This window comes from Dermochelys coriacea, chromosome 11, assembly GCF_009764565.3.
Source record: "Dermochelys coriacea isolate rDerCor1 chromosome 11, rDerCor1.pri.v4, whole genome shotgun sequence".
Classification (NCBI taxonomy): domain Eukaryota; kingdom Metazoa; phylum Chordata; order Testudines; family Dermochelyidae; genus Dermochelys; species Dermochelys coriacea.
In genome coordinates, this window is record NC_050078.2 from 2,772,137 (window position 1) to 2,788,204 (window position 16,068).

The 16,068-nt window shown below is 49.6% G+C and overlaps 1 protein-coding gene across 5 annotated transcripts; it reads left to right on the forward strand.

Annotated features, from left to right (window-relative positions):
- The first annotated feature begins 15 nt into the window (after positions 1–15).
- CNOT9 (CCR4-NOT transcription complex subunit 9) lies at positions 16–14,808 on the forward strand. 5 transcript variants are annotated; one of them, XM_038421231.1, is made up of 8 exons: positions 16–174; positions 4,694–4,873; positions 5,706–5,821; positions 7,293–7,402; positions 9,101–9,210; positions 11,277–11,375; positions 12,243–12,334; positions 13,067–14,808. In XM_038421231.1, exons 1-8 carry the CDS (start codon positions 151–153, stop codon positions 13,239–13,241), a joined length of 906 nt encoding a protein of 301 aa, XP_038277159.1. In that variant the 5' UTR covers positions 16–150; the 3' UTR covers positions 13,242–14,808. The 5 variants fall into 5 exon arrangements, with proteins under 5 accessions (XP_038277159.1, XP_038277160.1, XP_038277155.1 ...); XM_038421232.2 differs by having other exon boundaries at positions 13,073–14,808; XM_038421227.2 differs by lacking the exon at positions 16–174 and having other exon boundaries at positions 4,646–4,873.
- The last annotated feature ends 1,260 nt before the right edge of the window (positions 14,809–16,068 follow it).

Sequence of the window (16,068 nt, forward strand, 5' to 3'; positions counted from 1 at the left end):
GCCCCCCGCGGCTGCGCGCGCTCAGCGCACGTGACGGGGTGAGAGGGCGGAGGGCAGAGGTCACGGCGGCGCGCAGGCGGCCTGGGGCCTATGGCGGCGGCGGCGGCCTCCTGATCCCGGCCCTGGGCGGCGCGAGCGGCGGCTCCGAACATGCACAGCCTGGCCACGGCCGCGGTGAGTCCCGCCCCCGGCGCCGGTTCCCCGTTCGCAGCTCGCCCAGAGCGGCCGGGTCCCGCCCCCCCCCCCGCTCCCGGGCGGCCGGCCGGCCTGTCGACCCGTTCAGCCCGGGGGGGCCCCCGCCGCCCGCTTCTCTTCCCAGCATCCCTCCTGGTGCTGGGGCGGCGGCCCCCTCCCGCGTCAGGCCCCGGGGAGCCCTGGGGGCCCCCGCGGGACCCTCTGCTGCGGCCGCCTGCAGGAGGCCGCGCAGGCCGGAGAACTTGCCCCGGGGCCCTTCCCAGAGCGCGTCTGTTACAACCCCCCCGTCCCCCTTCCCGAGCGCCGGCGTCTCCTGCCGGGCCAGGGCCGTGTCCCGCGGGCACAAAGCTGGTGTCCTGGGCGAGGTCTGGGGACACGCGGGGAAGCTGCGTGTGGGAGGCTGAGACGGTGGGGGGCGTAGCGCGGGGCTCGCCCCCCCCCCCCGGTAGCGCTGGGCTCCTCTTCGCACGTGCGGGTTCCCTGGGTGAAACATCCCTCCTCGAGCTGGTGGACACTCCTTCAAACCGGAGCCTGTGTGAGTCTTTGCCGTTGCGGGTGTGTACCGGGGTTGTTTACTGTGAGATCCAGTTGTAGGGATGTTTTAAAATTCATTTGCTGCCAGTACTACTCAGACTTAAAAAAAAACAAAACAAAAAAACCCACAAATATGAGTCACCCAAGTACTTAGCGGTATCTAATTCCAGCAGCCTTTAGTTTTCTTAGGCAGTCTAATGTCATGATTGTAAAAAGAACAGGAGTAATTGTGGCACCTTAGAGACTAACAAACTTATTAGAGCATAAGCTTTCGTTTCAGATGCATCTGATGAAGTGAGCTGTAGCTCACGAAAGCTTATGCTCTAATAAATTTGTTAGTCTCTAAGGTGCCACAAGTCCTCCTTTTCTTTTTGCGAATACAGACTAACACGGCTGCTACTCTGAAACCTATGATGGTAAAGAATCATTCCTGGACTAAATACATTTGTAGAGTACCAATGGGTGAAAGCAGAAGGTAAACTATTTTAATCATTCCTTACATTTTTATAGCGAAATGATTCTATCTTTTTTTTTTTTATAGTGAATAAGGGATTGCTCTACCTCCCATTAAGCCCCCAGCTATACACTAGGCTTCCTTGTGATAAACTGTTTTTAAACAGGTTTCAGAGTAGCAGCCGTGTTAGTCTGTATTCGCAAAAAAGAAAAGGAGTACTTGTGGCACATTAGAGACTAACAAATTTATTTGAGCATAAGCTTTCGTGAGCTACAGCTCACTTCATCGGATGCATTTGGTGGAAGTGAGCTGTAGCTCATGAAAGCTTATGCTCAAATAATTTTGTTAGTCTCTAACGTGCCACAAGTACTCCTTTTCTTTTTTGTTTTTAAACAGTTATTTAATAAAAACAACTGGTTGATGTGAATGGAGAGCAAGTTGTTGAGTGCTAATTTAAAAAGTCTTCAATAAATATACGCTCTGTGAACTGTGATAAAATGTGTTTACTGTCCACCAACCAGCATTTATATTCAGAAATGTAAATGAGGCCCAAAATGCAGCCAGGTGCTGACGGCTGCATTACATAACCCTATCCTTAGGCAAGGCTGTTAGGCCTATAAACAGGAGGTTTTATTTTTTAGGTTGGAAGAAGTTGCTGTTACAAAACTATAAGCTTATGATCAAATACATTTGTTAGTCTCTAAGGTGCCACAAGTACTCCTTTTCTTTTTGTGAATACAGACTAACATGGCTGCTGCTCTGAAACCTGTAATAAGGCAGAGCACTGGCCTTTTACATAGTGAGACTGCTGGCAGAACCTGCATTTTAGATGCTAATCTGAAAGGGGCATAACATAATAGAGGGGAGGACCAGAGAATGGAGCAAAAACAATAAACGACCGAAAACTTGAAATAGAAGCATGAGTGAAAATACAAATTAATCAGACCCCTGCTAGTTCATTCTTGTTAAATAAAGGTTCATTTTGGTGTTATCAGGTTGATTATCTAACAATATATGTAGAGAAAAACACACAATTGGGCAACATTGTGTGATAATCAATGTTTTTTACGCAGAATGCTTGGGGGGCAGTTGCTTAATTAAAGAAGTCTCCAGTTGGCTAAATCAAGGTTGTTATGGAATTATCAGAGTTGCAATTTGGCAGCGACACTGGAGGTAAATGCCCTTATTCTTGTGAAATGCGTTGTGGGCTCTTCAGTGATTCACAAGCGCTCAGTGCGTGGTGCTTTAAGACAGCTATGACATCACTCTTGCATATGTGAGGTGCAACAGAGTACATTTATTAAGATCACTGATAAGTATCTGCAATGTTTACATACACCATTTGACCTTCCCCAGGATCTTAGGGAAGGAGAATGAGACTGTGAGCCTTGAAAACAGCAATTTGAAAATCAGAATATTTTATCAATGACTGCATTAAAAGCAGATGAGACTTTCAGGGAAAAGTAACAGATGGGAATCTGTAGGGTCTGTGGGGAGAAATTTGATTCCTTCTTAAGAAGGCACTGGACACTATAAATTTGTGCATGCATTGCTGAGGAGTCAACATATTTGAACTGTTAACTTGAACTGAACTTTCCAATATGTCTAGCAAAATAGACCTGAATGTTTAGCTGTCAAAGGGCTTGTCGTTCAGTCGTCATAAACGGATACAAATTAGACCTTCCAGTTTTCCATATATTTCTAAGCACTGTTATAGGAGGCGCTAACAGGATTACACTTCTCGCTCTTAAAACAGAATAAATTTGTCACTTTTCACCATTCAAGAAATACCCTGGTTTGAGGTTCTGAAAAGGTATCTAGAAAATGGGGAGAAAGGAGAGGGGGCCAGAAGGATTGATTTGAGGAAAGATGAAGAGTTAAAATGTGTAGTGAGCTTTGCAGGGCAAGGATTGACTGTGTCTGACATCTACAGATAATCTGATGGCACTAAACAAATACTTTCCTAAGTGAATAAGAACAAGGGTTTATTAAGTCTGCAGATTTTTAATAGCATAAATACCAAGGGTGCGGAAGGATTAGTTAGAATGTGCATGGGATATAACTGGGCCTAATGGATGAAATTAAGAGGGGAAACTTTACCTAAGTATCAGGAAACACTTGCTGATATTGAGAAGTGAGGCTGTGGAATGGTATCCCAAAGAATTAGATGGACCCTAATACGCATCTCATCTCTAACTTCCAAAGTTCTGTAAGGATTGGTTCCTGTTGTACAGTTTCACTTCTTGTACTAGTTGATTTCATTTCCTATTGTGAAAGAGTTGAGTAGCTGAGGACACTGCAAGGGAATGCTTAAATCTAAATACACTGTAACTAGTTGGTTTAAACGTCAAGAAAATAGTCCTATTCATATCTAGTTACCCCTGAATTTTCAACCTAAACTACCAGATTGTCAGTTTAATAGAGCAGCAGTGCATTAGTTTTTTATTGCTGTTGTAAAGAGCATTTGCAAAGGCATGAGACTTTTGTTTTTTAATGAAAGTTTAGCTTTTCTGCTAAGGAAATCAGAGAGATCTTAAAATCCTGGATTCCCCAATGTGATTCTTTTCTACCTGAGAACTCACTGAAGATGTTATTCTTTCACTGATCTCGGGGGAAAGTGGGTATGGAAATATCTTTTAAAAACTGTCTTGTTTAATCTTAAAAATATTACCCAAGTGTGGGTACAGATTCAGTTCTCTCTGTCTTATTCTGGAAGGGATTTTTATCACACAGCAAATTAATAAGGGGTTCCCTTTAAGATGTATACTTAGGGAAGAGACTGACATTCTTGGGCAAGCAAGATGGATTTGTGCAACATCTAGTTGTAGCACAATGTCTCTCTAGCAATACTTTTAAAATGCTCCGTGGTACCATGCGAAGGGTGATGAAATAATTAGAATCTTTTTTGTTTATGTGGGACCCTTATTTTAATGTCGTTTTGAGTGAGAGTCGCTTGTGTTGAAAAGCTGCTGTCTTGAGCTTTTTGGAGGTCTAAAACCAGTGGAATCTAAACTAACATGTCTTAAGTTCTGCTTTAAATACATTTTTATTATGCATACACTTCGAGTGCAGGGTCTAAAGATACTTAACGTAGACAGGGCTGGTGCTGTGATATAGCACAGATTTCTACTGGAAAAAGAATGAAAAATAACCTGTCCTAGTCTTTTGCTTGTATAGATGGGAAGTCATGCGATTCGCTGAATGTTGTTGAAGGAAGTTGCTAGATAACATTTCGCCAGAGGATACAGAGAAACTACAGTAGTGATAGATTTATTCCTTGAAGCAAAGCACCTGTCCATGTTTCGTGGCAGGTGAGATGATAAGCATTGACCTGAGACCATTATCTGCATCCAGAACACTATTAGAAAAGTAGGTCTGCTGCTTTCTCCCTCCTCTAATTGAAGTTGCATTAACTGCCTGGCTTCATCTGTCTCTCTCAAAGTGAAAAGGGCCTGGTTTGAATCCGAAAAAACTGTGATGTACTTACACGCTTTGTTTTCTTCCCTCAAGCCTGTGCCGACAGCACTGGCTCAGGTGGATAGAGAGAAGATCTATCAGTGGATTAATGAACTGTCCAGCCCCGAGACCCGTGAGAATGCCTTGCTGGAGCTGAGTAAGAAGCGTGAATCAGTCCCGGACCTGGCCCCAATGCTATGGCACTCATTTGGCACAATCGCAGCTCTTCTGCAGGTGGGTGCTTTTTCTTTGCACCTGAAATGATGCTCGGGGTGCTGCGCAAGTGACCAGGAGAGCTCGCTCATTGATGTGGCGTCTCATGGGTTTCCTCAGTTACCTCTCCGTCACTTAACCCTTCCTATTGCAAGAGAGCCTTCCGAATAAAAACACGCACGTCCCTCCTTGTTTACCTCTTCAGCAGTCCACCACATTCCACAGCTGCTGCTTGACTCTCTGAATATGAGACCTGGAAGTTTCCTTTGAGAATTAAATTAAAATCAGAGGGACGGGCACTGAGAAACTCCTGTTCAGCATACATGTGGAGCAAGGGAAGAAAGTCAGAAAGAGCTTATGTTAGAAATCGACAGGCATGGGTCAGACTTTTCCTTCTCACTTCCTTATAACTGCTCCCTGTGCTCATGCAGTTCATCCTTCTTGGTACCCATAGTATCTTCGCTTCAGGGAGACGAGAGGTCCCAGCATTTGATAGATCAGGATAGAGCTTTGCATGCTGGGACTTCTAGGCACAGTGAACTGCACAGCTGTTGTTTGTTGGTACTTCCAGGGCATCTGTCACCATGGTATCTAACTGACAATTAAAGGCAGCTGTAATCTGCTTAATTACATGCAAAATAGATGCATCACCCTGATACCTGGCAATATGCATGGTGCAGCCCTCAGTTGGGCAAAGTTTTGAGTTCCCCAGGTTACATAACTTCCTTTTAAAATGGTGCTTGAAGCAGTGATGTGGCAAACAGAAAGCACCCATCTCTCTGGCACTTGCAGCTGCTTATCAGGCAGCTTGGTCCAGTTTTCTCCTTTAATTTGCTTTGTTTAACTTTCTCAGGAAATTGTAAATATTTATCCATCAATCAACCCGCCAACCCTGACAGCCCATCAATCTAACCGAGTCTGCAATGCTCTGGCGCTCCTGCAGTGCGTTGCGTCGCATCCAGAAACCAGGTAAATGTCATCAGTCATAGCGGCTAGCCTCGGGGTACCTGTAAACTGTGTGTCGGGCTGTGTAAATCATTTGCTTTGTGTTACTCTGGGCCAGTGGTAAGTTCATTTGTACTGCCTCCACGTTAAAGGCAGTGTGGCATATGACACTAGATGATGGACAGCAGCACTGTCTTGTCACTAGTTCCTTTGTGGATCTTTGCATGCAGCTTTACAGAAACCCCAAACAGAGGACGTTGCATATTGAGATTTCCTTAAATGCTCCGATCTCTAAAACGTGGTCTCCCCAAGACACTTCAGCTGAGATTGGGACTCTGTTGTGCTAGCACCTAATAAGAGCTTGCAGTCTAATTTGACACAACAATGGGTGGGCGGAAGAGAGGCACAGCCAGGGAAAGTGTCCCAAAGTCACTCAGCAGGTCAGTGGAAGTGCCATGTCCGGAGTCCCAGTCTAGTGCCTTATTTGCTGGAGAACACTGCCCCTCCAATATCCTAGGGCCTCACTGTCCCTGTTGCTTGATGACAAGGAAAGGAATAATCCAGGGGCTCACCCTAAAGAACAGTGACTGAAACCCAGAAGAAATCCGCTCTAATGGTCATGTTCTCTCATGTTTCTGTTCTCCCTGTGAATAAGGCCCTGTAACAAAACTGTGGGAACAATTAGGAAGCAGAATGTCTTTCAGCCTCTGCCAAACAAGGTTTCACAGCACTGCTCCTTAAGCCAGTCTTCAAGGAAACAGTCCAGTTTTTTCACTGGATTCCTTTATAACTTCATAAAAATGTGAAAATTCATGATCAGTATCTGAAGGGTGGATTCTCTTTACTCTGAACACAATCCTGTGCGTTCAGTAGAGAGAGTTCCCCTAGGATGGGCTTTGGAAATGGTATGTCAACAGGGGAACCTCCTCTTCTGGGGACTTCCCACAATCAGAATTCTTTCCAGCCCATTATCAGAAATGGGTTCTGGGGCTGGGAGCCAGGGATGACTGAGTGCTGTGGTGATGGTTAGTCTTGTGTAATATTTATACTGTAGTAGTAGCTAGAGGCCAAGCAGATTGAGGTCCCATCAAGCCAGGGGCTGGGCATGCACCTGGTAAATAAGTTGCTGCATCAAAGCATCTGCAACCTCCAAGGTCAGCTGTAATGTGGGGGAGACAAGAAGCAGATCAGGATGGGGGAGATAGAGTAATACAGAAATGTGGATATGTGAGATCCTTAGCCTGTTGGGAGCGATACCTGTGACCCATCACCTGCCTGCCCATCCTGCACTGACGGTGCAGCCCGGTGCATGTCACTTCCCCTCTCTCCATTTGTAAAAGGAGGATACTTTGCCTGCCCACCTAGAGCGATGGGTGTTACTGTCTGGTCAGGCGGAGGCAGATGTACCACGCTGTGTTACTGGATTGTGTGTTCGGTTTAGCCCTCTTGGCTTCTCGTGGTGTATGTTCAATGTGTCTTCTGCCTTTTCTTCCAGGTCAGCCTTCCTTGCAGCTCACATCCCTCTCTTCTTGTATCCCTTCTTGCACACAGTTAGCAAGACTCGTCCATTTGAATACCTGCGGCTTACCAGTCTTGGAGTGATTGGTAAGCAGTCATTTAAACACTGGGAGCATTGGCTCCTCCTTTCCTATAGGCCAATTCATCCCATTCCTTTAGTGTAGCAGCACCTTAAATCACTGTTGCTGTCCTTCCCTACATAATCTTCTGAGTTATGTGATAATGTCTAACTTCCCATTGATGTGCGGAGAGCTTACCAGCGTGGCTCCCATTAATGCTAGTGGGAATTGTGAAGATAAATTCTACATGTCCGTGGTAGAAAAGACCCTAGAGTTTTGGGCCACGGCTGTGTTGCTGGCAGGGTTTGTCACACCGAATACAAGTGCAAGGCTGATGTATCGATAGGATGCACCTAAGCCGCACCTTGGTTTGGCACAAGAAAAATTGGCTCCATTGGGAAGTTCTGGCCTCAGAGCAGGTGGGGAGTTCTCTTGCAGGAACAGGGAAGCTGCTTTTTCTTCAGCTATAAGCTGAGCCCATCAAGAGAAGTAATTACTGAGGGGGTCAGACTTCCAGATGTTTTTCTCCATTTTCTTGCCATGAATTTACTTGGCTGTCATTTTCCCCTATTTTTTTCCCCTAGATTATTTTTTTCCCTAAAAGCTTTCTTACCCAGCACAGTAAGATAGCATCTCTAAAATGCATTCGTTTTTCATGAAGGTCATCAGTGGCCAACTGATGGTACGATTCAGATCGGGTTTGTTTTATTGCTGGGAGGAGACAAAGCTTAGACTTTACCTGCCTTTTAGAAAATGACATATTTGCTTCATTCTACTGAACCACTGCAGTTCCGTAGCCAGAAACGTCAGCAGACTTAGCATGAGGATTGCACTGACTGTTCAGTGCCCCCTTTAAAATCCCTGGGTGAATACAGGCACTGGTTTATGTAGCACGTTCCCATGCCGGTCACACTGTTCTCAACTCAGACTAGTTGTCTCAGAGAAGCAGTCTGCACTCCCATGTGCAGCGTGGTGAGGATGTGTGCCTTGGAGAGGCTTGGAGCACAGCTTCCAGGGACTTTTTTGGTCACCCGGCATTGAGTGTTGCATGAAGCCATCTTCTCTTCCTCTTTTTTCTGCAGTGCGTCGCTTGGCATGCTGGTCACAATGTGCTAGTTGGTTTTCACGGAGAAAAGGCCCAATCCCTACCATGTGACGCAAACGGTGTAAAGTCAGACAGAGAAAAGCAAGGGGAGGGGGTACAACCAGTGAACAAGGAAGGTAGCGTTTGCCCCAATGTTGGTAGCATCAACGCTTTCATCTTTTCCGATGAGATGTGTTCCGTATTCCCATTCCCCTTCTGCTTCTCGCTGCAAGCCAGCTAGATCCCCCCTCCAGGTGACAAGGGACTGGACCGGCCTCTCAGCTGACAATGACCCCGGTTAATGGCTCTTAAGTTCCAGGCAAGCGAGTGGCTGGGCTGCTTTCGGCAAAGCAGGTGCTAGGAATCCAAAGCGTTGTCCCCACCGGATGGTAACAGTTTCAGAAGCCGAATTTGGGATACGGCTGCTGCTTGAGCTATTGCTCCGTAACCATTCAGATGTTCTTTCTTTGTCCTCGGGCCGTGCCCAAAGTCTCCCGTTGTGCTGGACAAACCTGAGCAAAGCTTGTGTTCTGGTCATCATTATACCATGTGTGTGGTGGTATAAATATTTGCCTCCTAGCTCAGGCTGCTCTTTCAAAGACAGTAGTAATTAAAATCTGAAGCTCTCTTGTCTGTTTTTAGGGGCCCTGGTAAAGACGGATGAGCAAGAAGTGATAAACTTTTTGTTGACAACAGAAATTATCCCCCTCTGCTTGCGCATCATGGAGTCTGGCAGCGAACTTTCCAAAACGGTATTTGCTTTTAGTTGAATTAAGTGATTTGTTTTTGTTGGCCTCTTGGCCGCTTCCCCCTGATTCCCAGGTGTTATGTTCATCATGTCCCTGCAGGCATCAGATTAGTGTGTCTTATCAGTTAGTTTGAACTTCCCCCTGTTGCAACTTTACATTGTAAAACGACGGGCAATTGCTGATCCCTTTCTCTCCTTTAAAAACATTGCTCTGAAGATCCGAGCTGGATGTTATCCACCATCATCCCCCACACTAGCTGTGCTCTTGTGCTGCGTGAGGGGCCGTGTTGCTGGTGACTCTCCCCCCACCCCCACCCACCCCCCTTGCTGGAGCAGCTGTGCTGCAGAATGACCTTCCCATGGCCTGTCTTGGGTCTCCCTTGTCCTGAATTGGTGAACACCGTGACTGTGTCATGCTGAAGCGTGACAGTAATGCCTCACTCACTAGTTCTTCTAGCATCCTCGGGCCGACCACTGACGCACCCAGTCATATACGTTCCCCCCACCACTCGCCCATATTTGTAGATGTTAAGGCAGGAGGGTACCGTTAGTCTAGTCCCACCTCCTGTATAGCACAGGCCAGAGAATTGTGTTCCGTCATGCCTGTACCTAGCCCGGTCACTCGTGGTTGATAAAAGCATCTCTTCCAGAAAGGCAGCCTGGCTGTGTAACACTTGAGATGAAAGCCACAAGCCAGCTGGGCAAGGTTGTATATGGTTAAGCAGGGCCATGGCCTGGGGTGTTCCTCCCTGTCTCCCCTCTCTCAACAGTTGATCGGTCTGAATTGCCCATTACCTCGGGTAGCGTGGCGGTAGTTGTTAGGCCATGTCTATGCTACTACTTACGTTGGCAAAACTTACGTCGCTCAGGGGTGTGAATATCCCCCCCCCCCCCGAGCGATCTAAATTACGCTGGCATAAACACCATACGCTGTGCACGGCACTGTGTTGGCGGGGGAGCTTCTTCCACCGCCGCTCATTGGGGGTGGTTTTGTGATGCTGATGGGAGAGCTCTGTCCCGCCAGCGTAGAACAGCGGCGCAGCTGCATCGGTACAGCGGTGAGCGCTGTAGTGCAGACATAGCCTTAGCGAACATGTGACCCAACACAGCCCTGCTGTTGTATCTGCCTGTCTTCCCTTTGTAGCGTTGTTGTTGCTGCGTTGGCCCCAGGATATTTGAGAGACAAGATAGGTGAGGTCATATTTGTTATTGAACCAACATCTGTTGGAGAGAGAGACAAGCTTTCGAGCTGCACCAAGCTCTCCCTCGGGTTTGAAAAAGCTGTTGCAACTAAATACTAGGTGAAACAAATGGCTCAATGTAAGTTGTTCACACACATTCAAGGTGAAGTGGCCCATTAGCACCCCTGCAGTCATAGGACAAAAAAGGGGGTTAGTGGGTTACGGATTGTTGTAATAAGCCATAAATCCAGTGTCTTTATTAAAACCATGATTTTTAGTGCCTAGCAAAGTTATGAACTGAAGCTCCCAGCTCGTCTTTTGAAAGTGTTTTGTGTGGGTTTCCTTTGAGGCCGAGGACTGGTAGGTCAGATAGAGAGCGATCGCTTTGTGACAGCTGTCCGCCCACAGGGCACATGGTGTGTTTGTCTTTTATCATTTTCCTGTGCGAGTTTATATGGGGGTGTATTGATTTCACCCACATCGTTGTTGTTGGGGCATTGGATGAGTGCACCATGTGTTGTGATAGGTATGTAGAGCTCCCAGGGATCCTGAAAGGTGCGTTGCGGGGTGTATATCCCTGTAGCTATGGAGAGATGTCTGCAGGCTTTGCATCTGTTGTTCAAGGCAGGGTCTGGTGCCCCTTTGAGTTGGTGGGTCCTGATCTGTTTGTTCCTTTCTCCCTTTCACAGTGAATTCCATGTGCTGTCTAAAGACCAACTGTTCCTTCTAGTTTGAAACTGGGTAAACCTGTTAGCCACCCCTGTTGAAATACTTGGTGCTCTTGGCATGTGTCCGTTTTGCAGTTGGTTGGGGTTGCTGTCAGAAGACCAAACAGGACGTGGTCCATTACAGGCACAGCTGGTTAAGTGATTTCTCCCTTCTGTTCCAGGTTGCTACATTTATTCTACAGAAGATCCTCCTGGATGATACAGGATTGGCGTATATCTGCCAGACTTATGAGCGGTTTTCTCATGTCGCCATGATATTGGTAGGATTGGTTGCTCTCTTCTCTTACTAACGGGGTTACGCTGGAGCAACTAGTTTGTGTTTACCCATGATGGCACCTGCTGCCAAGGATCCGTCCTATGCAGGCTTCCCATGGTCAGCTTTGTAAATTCACCTGCAGCTTCTCATTTAACTCTTACTGGGATGAGTGTAAAACACAGCATGGATATTTATGACTAGACTGACTAAAACCTGCACAGTTAGAATCTCCAAAGAAGATCCCTCAGTAAGGGGAGTGCGGTGGGACATAAACGATGCAAAAAGAGCTATTTTAGCCGCATAGATCAGTTAATATCCAATGGGCCTGAGGTTGGATTATATAGATTTCTGCCAAGTGCTTACCAGACATTCGTTATCCCTCCCTTACGGCTCTAAGGAGAGGGATGCTGTCACCTGCAGGCAAACCGAGTGAGCGGATGCTGAAACCATAGCCCTGGAAAATGCTTTCCATCCTGAACCTTGGACCAAAGCTCGGGGAGATGGAACTCTTGCAGGTCCTGGGCTGAATATGAATTAATCAAGTTTGGAAGGAAATGGCCTGGTGATCTAATCTGTAATGACAGCTGGGTCCATCCAGCTGTAAGTGGGTCTTGGTGGGAGAGAGCCCCGCAGTAGTGGCCCCAGTTTGAGCAGGGTCTTTGAGTTGGGGTCATCTTCTATTAGTGTTACGAGCTAGACTGGAAAGAGAACGATCTGCCTGCCAACAGGCACCAGTCCTCTCTGCTTTGGTGGTTGCCAAAACCTGGTCCCAGTCCTGGGAGAATGAAACAAAACCACCGAAGTCGAGCACTTCCTAGTCCCTTTTTCTAAACACCATTTCTCTAACTGGAGCCGCTCCTTTGTCGAACAGGGTAAGATGGTCCTACAGCTCTCCAAGGAGCCGTCCGCAAGGCTGTTGAAACACGTGGTCCGCTGCTACCTTCGCCTTTCCGATAACCCAAGGTAAACATTTTAGGAGTTTTCAGGGGCTCTTGTGGGGCAGAGAGCAAAGGTGCTTCCCCACTTGCTGGAAGTGCCGTTCCGTTGGGATTCCCACTTCGCGTATCTGCCTCTCAGTCAGCCTTGGAAGCGGAACGGGACCTTTCTCGATACAGGCCCATGAGCTCCCCTAGCACTTGCCGGCCGCGCTGGGTCTGCCTGACTTTTGTAACGCAGGTTCGGCAGGTCAAATGGTCATAAATTACAACTGTCCCAGTACAACTTGAAACGTAGGGACCAGTGCCGGTGCTGCTGCGCAAGCTTCACCTCGCTCCTCTGGGGCTGCGCTGCAAAGGGCTTGTGAAGGGCAGAGTGGTGGAGTAATGAGGGGCCACTTCTCTGGCCAGCTATATTTGCATTTACTCTGTCCCTCGCTGGGCAGGCTCTGCTTCCTCTGCAGACGTGCCACCCCCCTCGTGTCTGGAAGCGGGTTATGACTGGGAATGTGTTGGGACTAGGGGGGCCTTTGGGTCAGTAACCTTTAGTGTGGGTGATCTGCCTGGAGCTCTTGGGTTTGGGGAAGGAGGGAGGTCATGGCTATGGTCTGTGGGGGGGAGTTTCCCAGGCATGTTCAGAGCAGCCTGCTATTGAGGGCACAGGGAAGGCCTGTCCCAGGCTGTAATGTTCCAGCAGGGGGCCTGCTCCCCTCTTGTCAATGTGAGTTTATTTGTTGGCCCCCCTGTTTCTTGTCTCCTGATGTAGGGCACGAGAGGCTCTCAGACAGTGCCTTCCTGACCAGCTGAAGGACACCACCTTCGCCCAGGTGCTGAAGGACGACACCACCACCAAGCGCTGGCTGGCGCAGCTCGTCAAGAACCTGCAGGAGGGTCAGGTCACCGACCCCAGGGGCATCCCGCTACCCCCTCAATGACACCCGCGGAGGGCGGGACACCAGGGAGGAAACAGCTCAGGTTTACAGAGAACCAGGAACCGATGACCTCTTCCAGAACCGCCTGGGTGCGTAGGCCGGCCTCTGGACTGCCCACCTCCCAGCCAGCAGGACCGCTCCCCTAGCCGCGGGGGGATTGTGACACCAGCACATACTGTTACTGCAGCTTAAAAGCCAAGCACCGCCTCTTCCCAGCTCGGCTGGCGTCTGCCTGGGGCCGGGCTGGACGTGGACTCTTCCCCGTAGCGCAGTCTCCGTACCGGCAGCGCGTGGGGCACGGGCTGCCTCCCTCGCATTCCTTGTCACGCTCACCGTTTACAAGTCTGTTAGACGAGCGAGCTCAATAAAAGTTGACCCAGTTGTTTTATCCCCTCCTCAGAGCGCGAACCGGCTGCGTCTCGCCCAGGGGGCAGCTCTCTCCCCGTCAGACGTGGAGCAGCGTCTTTCTGGCTGAGTGTCTGGTTGCTGCAGCTGCCTGCCCTGGCTTTGGTTTCCGTTCGCGACGGGCGATGGCTGGAGCGAGGCCCATCTGCGCTCCACTTGCTGGGGGAGCGAGGGAAGGGAGAGAACTTGCAATTAACCCAGGTGTCAAAGGCTCTGACTTCCTGGGTTCTGGGCCCTTCCTTAGGGGTGGCGGTGACAGCAGGGTAGTGTTTCTGGGCTATAAATTGCGCATTTCAGCTGCTTCGGCTGCTGGGTGACTGCTGTACTCGAAGCACCATGAACTCGCTGTCCGGTGTCCCCTGGACTGAAATACAGCACCTCCTCCTAGTGCTGCCCTCGGCCGGCAGGACAGAGCTGGGTTCGAAAGCCCACTTTGCTGGCCAGGCTTAGAGGCAGCAGCTCGTGCATGTGTGAGCTCGGCCGCTTTGCTGTCCAAAGCCTGTTGAATGAGGGGATCCTGCCTCTGGGCGGCAGGGGGACCGGCAGGAGCGATTTCAGGCAGGTGCCAAGGGCTCCAGGGACATCAGCTATTCTGGGGCGCCAGGCCTCAAGGCTGCCTCCATACACAAGGGCTCTGGCTCTCCTGTCCGTCCATCCCCCTTCTCCCCTGGCATCTGCCTCAGCCCAGCAGAAGTTAAGGCGTCTGGAAAGGCAGGCGCGCCCCTGCCTGCGCAGAGAAGGACAGGCTAGCTTTTCAAGCCGAACAGAGTGGGAGGCTGGGCAGCAGAGAAGGCAGGTTGGCCGTAACTTGTCCAGCAAGGCTAGAAGCCGGGATCCTCTGGCGACTGCCATGCCCTTGCCCTGCAGTGAGAGCTGGGCTTGGCCGCGGCACTGAGCAGCCAAATCTCGCGCTTCCTTGGGGAGAAGCTTTGTCCCTTTTTGCTGATCATCGGCCATGTTGTTGTGCCAACAGTGTCTTAACCCCCTCCAGGTCTCTCAGCCCCCAGCCAGCTCTGCGGAACGGGGCAGAGCGCCAGGCTCCCTCCCTTACCCCGGGCTCTGGTTTTATAACAGATAGTCTCATTTTTTCCATCCCCGCCTTGACGCAACTTAAAAATGCTTCTGTTTTGTAACTTAAACTTAATAAAAAAAAAAACCCAAAGCACCATTGCCGTCTGATCTCTGAGTGTGGGATCAGAGAGGGGGCCGTCTGCAGGCAGGAGATACAGGAGGCCTGGCAAGCATGCCCTCAGGCTCCCGGATCCTTGGTTCATCAGAAGTGGGGGGTGAATCCGCTCTAGGGAGGATCCTGGCAGTTTTCAGTGGGTGTCTCCATACCTCTCCCTGACCTGTCTGTTGTCTAGACCCACCCCACGGTCTTGTCTGCGTCTGGTTGCAGGAGCTGTTTGTGTTGTCTGCGCCATTCAGATGAGTGGAACATGGTGATGGCTCTTAATCTTGTGTTTGGCTGAAGCCATCCGCTGTCAGGTTCTACGGCATATCACTGAGTGGGCTTAGGAGGAAATCTCTGGTTCTCAAAACACTTCTGGGGAAACGCTGCCCTGCTTCTGAGGCAGGTGGGGATCCTTTCTACTGCCCCTCCCTGGGCCTTTTGGCTGGGCTCAAAGCAGCCGCTCTCCTGTGGAGCAGTTATCAGACAGCATGTGCTCTCTTTCCTAGGTGGGGTTCCTAGCTAGCTCTGAGCTCCCCTGCAGAGATTACCTGTCCCTCGCTGGCTCTGCCCAAGCCCCTGCTCTGCCAGCCTGAAGATTCAGTCCTGCTAGACCCTCTGCATTTCACTTGGGGCTGCAGATCTGCTTCAGGTGCAATTTAGGGACCCTACAATAAAACAAGCAGAGTCTGGGGCAAGATCCCAGAGCGGGGCTGGGCTGTTCCTGAGCTCGTGCATGGAGAGGCAGATGGTAAATGAGGCTGGGATCCAGGTGTGAACTAGGTTTGTGCCATCCCCATAACCCAATTCCAGCTTCTCTCTCTCAGCCTGGCTAGTGGCCTCCTCTTGGATGGGAGCTTTCCCCCCTTCCTGTGCGGGGGACCCTGGCAAGAGTTTGGTGATTTGTGGTGGACTTTGTTGGCATGAGTCCCGTGGGAAGAGGTCAAGTGCTGCCCACAAGGGAGAAATGAAAGTTACCTTCCTTCTGTGGGGGTGAAATCTACAAGCGCCTCCCTGGGAGGGCCAGGCTGTGCTGGCTGAGGGCGTCGACATAACCGTGCGCCAGCAGACGGAGCAGAGCTGGACGCAGGTCTTAGCTGGGCTCCACTGAGCCCATCGGGGCTACAGATAGCTCCCGCTAGCACGAACAGCCTAATCCTCCACCCAGCAGCTGGTACCTGGACTCCCGGCAGCGCCTGCCTGGCTTGCAGCACCTCAAGGGCGGCCCGAGTTCAGAAATCCATCCGGGCTCCT